General features: G+C 47.1%; 1 protein-coding gene across 1 annotated transcript in view; it reads right to left on the reverse strand.

Annotated features, from left to right (window-relative positions):
• The window catches only part of BEAN1 (brain expressed, associated with NEDD4, 1), a 29549-nt gene that overhangs the window by 5244 nt on the left and 11971 nt on the right, over positions 1 to 12334 (reverse strand). Inside the window, exon 3 of the mRNA XM_012660488.1 lies at positions 467 to 730. Within this exon, the coding sequence (XP_012515942.1) occupies positions 467 to 730 (264 nt within the window). The remainder of the gene's footprint in view (positions 1 to 466; positions 731 to 12334) is intronic.

Here is a 12334-nt window from a genome sequence, read left to right on the forward strand (position 1 = left end):
CCCCTCTTCCCCTATTCCTCTACTTCTCCATTCATCCGTCCTTCCGTCTACCCATTTATCCACTCGTCCCCTCCACCCATCCATCTCTCCATCCTCCCACTGATTCTTCCACTCAATCCCCCATCATGCATCCCCCCATCCCACCCATCCCTCCATCCCTGCATCCCTCCATCCCTCCGTCCTTCCCTCCATCCAGGCACCTGCTGGACCAGCAAGGCAGGGGTCGGGGAGGAGTGACACCCTCCCTCTGACCTTTGGCCTCACTCTTGGCAGAAAACAGGGCCTCTCATGCCCCTGAGAACATTATGGTGGCACCTGTGAGCTCTTCCTGATCACCCAAGACTTCTAATGCCTTCCCTGACCACCTCGCCCCACCCATGGCAGAGCTGCCAGCTCCTCGATGCCTCCTAGGTTGCAATCATAACTGGACGGGAGTCCCAGGGGCCCAGGGCAGGTGGCAGCTCACCATAGCCGTGCTCGTACTCTCGGTGTCGGTGCCGCCGGCGGCGGTGGTGGTGGTGATGGTGGCGGCGGTGGCGGTGGTGCCGCCGCTGGAGCCGGGCCTGCCTGTCCCTGCGGATGCTGCCCACGATGATGGTGATGCAGGAGAGGATGATGACCACCCCTATGACGGCACTTGCCACCAGCACAGGAGACACGAGCAGGTGGCTGTGCTCTGAGCTCTCTGAGAATGTCGGGTAGAAGTAGCTGGTGCGGTTGTATCGCGCTACTGTGGACAGAGAGAGAGGACACGGAGCTGGGGCCCAGCCCGCCACACACCTTCCTCCTCCACCCCTGCTGCCCTGTGAGTTCTCTACCCCTGAATAAATGGAGGACAGTCTGGGGTCAAGCCCACGGGTTCTATCCTGACCACTCCTGGCCGGGATGAAGGGAGCAGCGCCTTGCCCTGCTGCCGGCAGGAGCCTCTGGGAGTGGAGCCTGACCACCCATCCACTTCTATGAAGCCCTAGGAGCTCAACTAACTCTCAGATAGGAAAAGGAAAACTCAGAGAGGGCAATGGACTTGTCTGAGGTCACACAGCGTTTTAGTGGCAGAGGCTTGAATACAAGACTCTCAGTGCTAGAAGAGGAGTCTTTGCCACCAAGACATGAGTTTGAAAGGTCAACTTGACTTTACCAATGTCTTGAGAAGGGGTGGGGAATGTCCAGGGGGACAGAGGATGAGGAACGACTCTCCTGGCCTCAGGCAGGCCTCGGGGGTTGGATCAGATCAGGAAAGGTTTCCCAGAGGAGGTGAAGCAGAGGGGATCGTGGAGCGTGAGAAGGGGTGGGTTAGCTCAGGGAAGGCAGGGGGAGGCATCCAGGCAGGACAGAGACACAGAGAGGTGGGTGGGGACTTCCGGGAAGTGGTGTGGTGTGTGAGACAAGGGGAGGGGGCAAGAACCTCCTCTAGGGCTAACAGCTGGGACCCTGAGAGCCCTATGGAAGGAAGCTCCTGGGAACCGGTGACTTCGTCCTCCCAGGGCTCTAGGGGATGGGGTCCTCGGGAGGGGTCAGAGTCAGCAAGGGGCAGCCACAGGCACCCACCGCCTCGCTCAGGGACAGACAGCACCCTGTTAGTGAGTGCCTTCGAGTGCCACTTAATTCCCTCCATCTCATCCCCACGGGGATGCAGTTTTCTCCTTTTACAGATGTGTGGACTGAGGCTCAGCACTGGCCTGTGGTCACCCAGTTACTCTGCGGCAGAGCCCTGCTAGAACCTAGGTCTGGCTTCCAAGTCCAGGGCTCACTCTCCAGTGTCCCCTGCCCTAGGTCTGAGTCCTTCCTGAGGTCGCCAGCCTGATCCCTGGACAGCAGCAGGGATCCAGCTTCACACACTCGATGGACCACAGGGGCAGGAGCAAGCGTGGGGAGATGCCAGATCATTCCTAGGCCCTGTTCTGAGAGGGCTGCCCTTGCCTGTTCTCCCAGAGCCCATGTCCAGGCCCTTGCTTTGCATGGGTTGCACATGCTCCTGTGTGGTTTCCATGACTGCTGTTTGATCACTCTCTGTGTTCTCAAGCTCTGCAATGGGGCTGGGATCACAAAGGTTGCCAATGCATGTATCGCGTGAGTGGCGCCAGACATGAGACCTGATGGGGAAATGAGCAGGGAGGCCTTGAGCTGTCTCGGGGGAATGAGGCCTCTGTCAAGCAGAGTTTAGGTGGCCACCTGCAGAGTAAGTGTAGGCGGGCTACCAGCTGGAGGAGGGCTTTTTGTTTCCCTCCCCAGGCGAGGGCCTGGACATCTACCAATCAGAGGTTGGACACTCAGCTGTGGTTGCTTCCCGTTCCCATCCCTTCCTAGCACTGGCTCCAAAAGCCTCAATCACATTCAGCCTGTGGCAGGGACAGGTGCTGAAGCACAAATGCAGGGCCTTAGCTGGGGCTACGAACATGCCCTGGGGGCATTTCTGGCCCATGCTGGTGGTTCTTGCAGCCTACTGACCTTCATCAGGAGGGGCTGGCTCAGAGGATGGGCCAGTTTGTCATCCCAGCCCGACATCCAAGCCTTTGCTGAAGTTCACTGTAAGATGCTCCCCTGCAGAGGCAAGCACTAGGGAGAAGGAGCTCCCCGTGGCTTTGACTGGGCATGCGTGCTTCTGGACTCTGATGTAAGCATGCTGGGGTAAGTGGATTCCTGGGATTCTTTGAGGGCCGAACACAGGCCACTGTTTTCAGAGCCCCTATAATGTGTAGGATCAGGGTTAAGAGCTCACTTTATCCTTGGAGCTATGTTCATCCAATCCTCCCCATTTTACAGGTGAGGACACTGAGGCTCAAAGATATTAAATGACTTACCTGCAGTCATACAGCTAGTATAAGACCAAGCCAGACTCTCTCTGGGCTTTGGTCTCCCATCTAAACTCCCATAAGGAATCACATAAGAAGCTCTCTAATGTATAACAATAATAGCACAAAAAGGGGGACAAGGGAATAGAGTTGTATAGGAGTAGCTGGAGGAACTTAATTCTCTTAGTATAAATACAAAGTAGGTTCTGGTAAGTTAAGATGTATATGGTAAGCCCTGGAGCAATCACTAAGGACATAACTCAAATATAGTGAAAAAATCACTAAAGGAATTAAAATATTAAACAATAAAATATTCATTTAAAGCAAAAAGGAGAAATAGAGGAACAAAAAATACACAAGACATATGTAAGACAAAAAGTAAAATAGCAGATGTAAATCCAACTGTATCAATAACTGTATCAATAATAATATGAATTGATTAAACAATCTAATCAAAGGCAGAGATTGTCAGACTGGGTAAAAAATAAGATCCAACTTATATACTGTCTATAGGAGTCTCACTTCTTGGAAATCAGAGACACAAAGAGGTTGAAAGTAAAAAAATGAAAAAAGATATGCCATGCAAATAGCAATCATAAAAAAGGTAGAATGGCTATAATAACATCAGAAAAAAATAGGCTGGGTGCGATGGTTCACTAATCCTAGCACTCTGAGAGGCCGGGGCGGGAGGATTGCTTAAGCTCAGGGGTTCGAGACCAGCTTGAGCAAGAGTGAAATCCCATCTTTACTAAACATAGAAAAAATTAGCCAGGCATACTGGTGTGCGCCTGTAGTCCCAGCTACTTGGGAGGCTGAGGCAGGAGGATTACTGAGCCCAGGAGTTTGAGGTTGCTGTGAGCTATGATGACACCACTGCACTCTAGCTGGGCTGGCAAAGGGAGACTCTGTCTCAAACAAAACAAAAACAAACAAACAAAAAAGCCCAGAAAAAATAGGCTTTAAAACAAAAAATGTCATTTGCAATAAGAGGGACATTTAGTAATTATAAAAAGGTTAGTCTGTCAAGAAGTTATAACAATTATAGGTATGTATGCACCTAACAACAGAGTCCCAAAATATGTGAAACAAAAGCTGAAAAATTGAGAGGAAATACTTACAATACAACAAGAATTGTTAGAGACTTCAATACTCCATTTTCAATAAGGTATAGGAAAACCAGGCAGAAGATCAATAAAATATGACATGAACAACACTATACACAAACTAGACCTAACAGACATCTATAGAACACTGCACCCAACAACAGCAGAATAAACATTCTTCTCAAGCACACATGGGACTTTTTCCAGAATAGGCCATATGTTAGGCCATAAAACAACCTTCGGTAGATTTTAAATGATTGAAATTGTACAAAATTTGTTCCCTGATCATAATGAAGTAGAATTAGAAATTAACAGAAATCTGTGAAATTCACAAATATGTGGAAATTAACACACTAATAAATAACCAATGAGTGAAAGAGGCAATCGTAAGGGAAATTAGAACATCCTTTGAGATGAGTTAAAACGACATTGCGCCAAAATTTGTGGGATGCAGCTAAAGCAGTGTTTAGAGGAAAATTGATATCTGTACATGTTACATTAAAAAAGAAGAAAAGATTTCAAATAAACAACCTAACCTGTTACCTTAAGATGCTGGAAAAAGAAGAGCAAACTAAATCCTAAGCAAGCAGAAGGAAGGAAATAATAAAGATTAGAGGGGACATTAGGGAAATAGAGATTAGAAAAACAATAGAGAAAAATCAATGAAACCAGAAGTTGGTTCTTTAAAAAGATTAACAACATAGACAAGCCTTTAACTAGAATGACCAATCAAAAAAGAGAAGACTCAAACTACTAAAATCAGAGATGAAAGAGAGGACATTGCCAGAGGCCTTATAGAAATAAGAATTATCAGGGAGTACTATGAACAATTATATGCTGACAAATTGGATAAATTGTATGAAATGTACGAATTCCTAGAAGGACATAAAACTAAGGAAATAGACTCAAGAAGAAGCAGAAACTTTGAATAGACCTACAACAAGTAAAGAGATTGAATTAGTAATATAAAGAAACCCAAAACTTTCTACAAGCTACCAGGACCAGGTAGCTTCCCTGGTAAATTCTACCAAACTTTTAGAGAATAAATAATAACTTTAATGGATACAGGTTTTTAGTTTGGGAAAATGAGAAAAGTTCTGGAGATGGATGGTGGTGATGGTCACGCAACAATGTGAATGTACTTAACGTCACTGAACTGTACACTTAAAAATGGCTAAAATGGTACATTTTATGTTATATATATTTTACCATGATAAAAAATCTAAAAAAAGAAATAATACCAATTTCACAATTTTTTCTAAAAGACAGAAGAGGAAAGAACACTTATCAACGCATTCTCTCACCTTCAGAGCCAAGGGCAGGACCTGGGAGTGTCAGGGACACCAGCTGTCCAAGGGGAGGGTAGGAGTGTGGGGAGGGTAGGAGTGTGGAGAGGGTAGGAGGAGTGTGGAGAGGGTAGGAGGAGTGTGGGGAGGGTAGGAGTGTGGAGAGGGTAGGAGGAGTGTGGAGAGGGTAGGAGGAGTGTGGGGAGGGTAGGAGTGTGGGGAGGGTAGGAGTGTGGGGAGGGTAGGAGTGTGGGGAGGGTAGGAATGTGTGCCGCTCACACTGCTGTGGAATAGTGGGCTGGCTACAAGAATCTTGCCCCCAGCAGGGATCCGGAATGTCCTGTTCTCACCCCAGCTGCTGCAGTGGTTTGGGACACACCGGTCACTCCACGATCCAAGGCAGACACGCTGCTAGAGAGCTGGCCATGGCAGGGCCGCAGGTGCCCAGACCACAAACCTAGGGTCGGATCTGTGTGTGTGTGTGTGTGCGCGCGCGCGCGCCCCCCCCCTGCCCCGCGCACAAAACCCCACACAGAGGCCACACCCACACAGGCGCACCGGAGACACCCCCCCCCCCACACCCCCCAGAACAACAGAAGAGAGAGACCCGCCCCCGCCCGGCAGCTCAGGCTCTCCACCAGCTGGGCAGGACATGGCATCAGCCGCGCCTGCGGACGGGCCAGTCGGCGCAGGCGTCTGCCTGCGTGGCCGGCTGGGAAATTAATCTCCCCGTCACTGCGACCGGCAGAGGTAGGCGCTGCTTTAAATTATGAGGGAAACTCTTCCAATTTCCAAACCCAGGGCCCATTTTATCAACAAGATAAATATGACTGCAGAGAAATAACATGATGACAGCCCCCTCTTTCCAACCCTTCGCCTCCCTGTCCCCCTGCACCAAGGACAGAGGTGAAATAAGCTTTGACCTCATCCTGGACTTTCTTCCCAAGCAGCTTCTCCAAAGGTGCCGTGATCAAGCGGAAACCGTACCTCTAAATACAAGCTTTTCTCTGAGAGGCCACCTTCCCCCCACACCATCTCCTGAGCACCTACTGCGTGCACCACACTATGCTCAGTACTTTCCATGCACTATATTATCTCATTTAATCCTCACGATGGCCTGTGATGGGGTCCCCAGTTAACAGGTAAGGAAACAGCCTCAGAGAGGTTAAGTAACTTCCCTAAGGTCACACAGCCCCAAGCAGAGGGACCTGGGTCAGTGGAAAGCTGAAGCCCTGTGCTCTTAGCCAAGATGCTATTCTGTGGCTACCAGGCACGGTGCACTGGGAGTTCATGTTTTCTGAATCTTGTGAAAGTAAAATGCCCCTTGCCCTCTCTGGACCTGCTGGCTACCTGTCCAAAAGAGGCACTTATTCATGAACTGTTCTCCCTCCAGGGTGGGTAAATAGGTTTGAGGGGGCTGAGGAGGGGGCTAGGAACTATGAGGGGAGGCAATGAGAGATCCAGGCCCGTGTCAGGGGGCTGACGTCAGGGCTGGCTCAAGTATGAGGAAGCTGGGAAACATGCAGGGCAGGGAAACTGAGGCAGAACATGGCTCCTAAGTCCTTGCTGAGTGTAGCGCACAGGCAGCTCCCCGGCCCCTCTCTCTGGGCACAGGGAAGTGCTTTTTGCAGTCTGAAGCTACTTGAGCTGCAGTGACAAAGGGAAGGCACAAGGACAGGGGGCTGCTGAGTCAACGTCTTTAGACTGCCCATCCTGCCCACCCGCTCAGAGATGCCGTTTTCAGGGAGAAGGGGGGCCAAGGACTCAGATCTGACTGATGGCTCCTGTCACAAAAATTCTGAAGACATTTGTCATGGGTCCACTTCCCCGGCAAGTCTGGCCTCAGCAGTGCACTCTTCCTCTGCCGTGGAAACTGCCAGGGGGAGGCTGTGGAGTCACGGGAGGAAGTGCAGGGAACACGATCACGCACTGTCTTCCCTCCGCTCACCAGTGGCGGCCCCCAGCCTCTGAGCAGGGACCTGGAGAGGGGCTTGGGCAGGGAAAATGGCAGGACGCGTTGGCTTGGGCACTTCCGAGTCTCCTCCCCTACTTTTCTGGGTGACTTCTCAGCTCTCTTGCTGGTATCCATCCTCTGGTCACCAGGAGACTGGCAGAGGGATGTTAGAGGGATGGGGGCAGACCAGGGACAGCTCAGAGAGGACACAGAGGGGAGGTCTTGAAGGATGAATCAGCAGAACAAGATCAGGGGAGGGAGGGAGGAGCACAGGCAGGAACACAGAGGGGTGCGGTCCCAGCAGAGCTCGGGAAAGGGGCCGCTCCTGTGATGAGGCTGTGGGGTGTCTCCTTGATGGCAGCTGAACGTTGGGATCATGGGGTGGGTAAAAGGGTATTTGGTGTTCAGGATTCTTCTTACGCTGGGGATGCATCCCTACAAGAAGTCAACTAATGTCATGTCACTGTCCTGACACCTTTACATGGCCACGTGTGGCATCAGGAGTGGGGCAGATTATGGTGGAAAGGAGAAATGGGATATAAAGTCACCCACCTGTTCATCAATCCTCCATCAGTTCACTCAACCAACAAATCCTCTATCCTTCCAGGCATTTATCTACCTAGGTGTCTACTCGGCATCCACTCAATCATCCAGCTACCAGTCTGTGCATCCATCTATGCATCCACCCATCAATTTCCCCATTCATCTGCCCATCCATCCACCCATCCATCATCCATGCATCTGCCCATGCATCCACCCAGGAATCCACCCATCCATCCACTCCATCCACCCATGCATCTGCCCATCCATCTCCCTACGCATCCACCCATGCACCCATCCATCACCCCATCCATCAGCCTATCCATCCGCCCATGAATCCGCCCATCCATCCGTCCACTCAACCGCCTGTCCATCCACCCATCCATCCATATATCCATCCATCCATCCATCTACTCATCAGTACTCACCAAGTGCTCACTCCATGCCTGGATATATGCTAGACACTGGCAACACGAATATGGATCATACTAAGATGAACCTATGAACCTGTGGAAAGCAAGAGGACCTGCACAGGTGCCCTGGTGCTGGGGGTGGGGGGTCTGGGTGCATCATGGAGCTCCCTGCTCCCACTTCGGTAGAGCAGCTCTGCTTCCACCTGTTTTACATGTCAGAAGTAATAGGAGAGCGCTCCTCTGCCAAGTAGAAAGTTTTCAACCACTGTGTTAAAATATAACTGGAAAAATATAAGTGACCACCCACAAGCCCTTAATGATTCTATAAATATAAGATGAAAGTGATTTATTCCGCTATTAAGATACATTCTGCCTCTTAAATAAACTCACTAAAATTAACTCACATGTTCCTCTGCGTATCCAAATTCCAAAGTTTACCACCTTGTCATCATTCGCCAAGGTTTCATCACTTGGCTTGAAGAGCAATTTGTTTATTGGGTGGAAAACTCACTGAAACAGTTCCACAAACCATTTTTTCCCCTTTCTGGAAATGGTGGACTGGCTGACATCACAGAACCAAGCCATGATAGAATTAGACATTCCACTTGAACTCCCACCAAACTCACTTTCTTGCTAGAATCATCATCCCTGGCCTCCACCTCCTCATTTTCTCTTCTCTTCCATCACCACCTCAAGTTGGCTCTTGGGCCATCTCCCACAAAGAACATAGGTTTTTATAACGCCATCAGAGTCACTGCACATGCCTGATAAGTAGGAGCGGCTCTCCCCCGAGCTGGGGGATTAGCTCCCACACCCCAGCTTGCATTATGAGACTCAAAATCATGGCTCAGAAAAATGACCATTGACTAGAATGAGGACTTTCCAGGAAGCTCGTGAATAATGGACAAATAAAATGTTAAATTCATGAATGCTGTGAATTTTCATCAGCTGGCCCACCTAAGGGAGAGATGATAAATTATGGAGGATTATGCAAAGGCCATGTCCTCCACACGCTGCTCTGCACAATAAAGGTTTTAGTCCCTGGAACTAGCTGGACCAGCCAGTGGCTGAGCCTCCTTCCCAAAAATAATATTCCTGGAGTGTTGCTTTGGCCCTATGCCTCAGAGCCCATACTGAGGGCACTAGCTTAAGAAGTAGCTTTATCACAAGTGTGTTGCTGCAGGCGTTGTCCGCTATACCTCTCGGTATCCCCTTAGTGAGACATTTCTCCAAGATATGAGGGCCATGAGAAGATTTGCTTTCACCAAAGAGCTACTTTCTCTTTATAGACCATGAGAATCATGTAATTTATCCTTTTTGCCTTTTTGCTTGGAGCCCCAGGAAGCCCAGAAACACCCTGCTGCTCAACTTCAACAGGAAAGGAAACAGTCCTTCCTTTGCTGTCTGGGGCTGGTTAGCATCATCCTATATAGCCCATTCGCTGATGCCCTGTGTGAGGCAGATTTGGGGGAACGAACTTGACTTAGGGTCTGGGCAGGTCACCATTACATTACTTGCTGTTGTAGCTATGAATAGCCATCTTGCTTTGGGTGTGTTTCCTGCATTGCTTTAAAAAGCTGTAGGGAGAGGATTCCCCTGGAGGCAGTAAAAGCAGCGTTTAAGAGCCTGGCTCAGTGACATTGTACAGGTCACTTACCACTTAGGTTCCTTAGTTTCCTCATCTCTAAAACGGGGTAATGATTGCTCAAAGTGTTTCTGTGAGGATTAAGTAAGACAGTTTACATAAGGTACATAAGCACTCTGAAAATGCAGCTATAAAGCCGGACCAAACTGTGAAACTGCCGTTTCCGTTCTCTGGAAATTGACCAAAGGCTTACCATGACCTGAGACAGGGTGTTGCTCTGTCTCCCTGGCTAGAATGCTATGGCGTCATCATAGCTCACGGCAACCTCAAACTCCTGGGCTCAAGCGATCCTCCTGCCTCAGCCTCCCGAGTAGCTGGGACTACAGGTGCACACCACCATGCCTGACTTATTTTTCTGTTTTTTGTAGAGATGGAGTCTCTCTCTTGCTCAGGCTGGTTTTGAACTCCTGGCCTCAAGCAATTCTCCACCTCGGCCTCTCAAAGCACTAGGATTACAGGCTTGAGCCACCATGCCCGGCCCTTCATTCAGTTGTTATATGATTTTTGTATTCTACTCTAACCAAATCAAAGCCAATCAAAGCCAAGGTCAAGGCAAAGGGAAAAATGCTGTGTGCTCCTTTGTTTTCCTGGGTGTGTTTCCCCCCCTTGCCATCCCCAGGGCTCTTGCAGTAAGACAGTCGTATAGAGCTGGGCCTTTCATCCTTGTGTGCTGAAAAACAAATCCCACTGCAGGAGAAACACTGGATGCGCTAAGATTGATATCGAAATGATAGGTAAACATTTGTTAAACTAGATCTTGAACTTCTGCCACTCTTGTGGTTATACTATTTAGTTCAGTGTTTTTATTTAATGCTCAGGCTAATTTATAGTTTAAAAGAACTTAAAAGAATACTCTATGGGTTTCTAAATATATAAATTCAGTTATAAATTACATACTGTCTAGGAATTCAATAGTCGTGTTGTTTTAGATAATTGGATTTTACGCTTGCTGGACATGCCAGCACACGGGTATTGCAGAATTGATCATCCTACTTCCTCACAAGAATGACACGGGAGCAATGCCACAAATGCTACCATTCTCACTGTTTAGAGAATATTGGTGACATACTGTATGTATAATAGCCACACGTACTGTAATAGCCCTTAAACTATTGGGATCACTGTTGGTATTTTAAAGTATTGAAGGTATCTTGTTATCTTGGAAAAAGAGCAAGTTTTTTGAAAAAGTTTAAATTATTTCATGAGCAATGTTTTAAGTTTCATTTAACCTAAAACCTGAAATTTCAATAAGAATAGACAAAAACTCTTTCACAAGGCTTCTATCCAAATTGAAACGTGCCCAAGATAGCTTTCACATTTATAAAATTTTGTTTCTTTGTGCTGCAGCAATAAAGCCCCTTGTTTCTAAGGCATGCAAGAGGGTTTTCCATAATCTTATGTTCTTATATTTTGAAATGATAATAAATATGCATAAAGTGAATAATCATATACAAAATTAATAAATACTCTAAAAAAAATAAATACTTATATAAAAAATAAGAATGCTCATTAATCCAAAGACACCATTATGGAAATCAAAAGGCAATCCACAGAAAGGGAGAAGATTCTTGCAATGATATATCCAACACAGGATTCATATTCATAATATATAAAGAACTCCTAGAAATCAATAATGAAAGAATCCCACAGAAAAGTGCACAAAAGACTTGAACAATCACTTCAAAAATGAGACTATTCAAGGTGCTAAATTATATTTAGTCACCAAAGAAATTCCAAATTAAAACTGCTATGTGATACCTCTACTATGTACTAGAATGGCTAAAATGAAAAACTCCAGACAATGCCAAATGTTGGTGAGGATGTAGAGCCACTAGAAGTCTCATACATTGCTGGTGGGAATATGAATTAGTACAGCCACTTTGGAAAATTGGTTAGCTCTGTCTGTTAAAGCCAAATGTATGTATACCCTATAACTCAGAAATTCTACTCCTAGGTGGAATGCATTCTCCAACAGAAAAGCACTCATATGTTCGCCACGTAATAGAACTATACTGTCCAACATGATAGCCACAGCCACAAGTAGTTATTTAAATTCAAATTAATTCAAATTAAGTTAAATTAAAATTTTAGTTCCTCAGTTGCACTAGCCACATTTCAAATGCTCAATAGCTACCTGTGGCTAGTAGCTATTACACTGGACAGTGAGGATATAGAACATTTTCATTATTGTAGAAAGTTCTATCGGACAGTACTGGACTAGAATGCTTACAGCAGCACTGTGCATTCATCACCCAAAACTGAAGACTACTCAAATGCCCGTTAAAGTAGAATGGATAAGTTATTTGTGGTATAGTCACACAATGGAATGCTATATATAGTGATGACGATACATGATCTACAATTATGCTCAATAACATGGGTGAATGTCACCACGTAATGCTGAACAAAAGAAGACAGACACAAAAGAGAACATACCGTATGACTCTATATATATAAAGTTCAAACACAGGTAAAATTAATTTGTGGTGACAGAGATCAAGATAATGTTTGGCCTGGGGCAGTGACTGGGAGAGGACACAGGGAGAGTTCTGGGGTGCAGGTGTTTCTTGATATGACTGTGTTCATTTTGTGAAAATTCAC

This window comes from Propithecus coquereli, unplaced genomic scaffold (genome assembly GCF_000956105.1).
Source record: "Propithecus coquereli isolate 6110/MARCELLA unplaced genomic scaffold, Pcoq_1.0 Scaffold67, whole genome shotgun sequence".
Classification (NCBI taxonomy): Eukaryota; Metazoa; Chordata; class Mammalia; order Primates; family Indriidae; genus Propithecus; species Propithecus coquereli.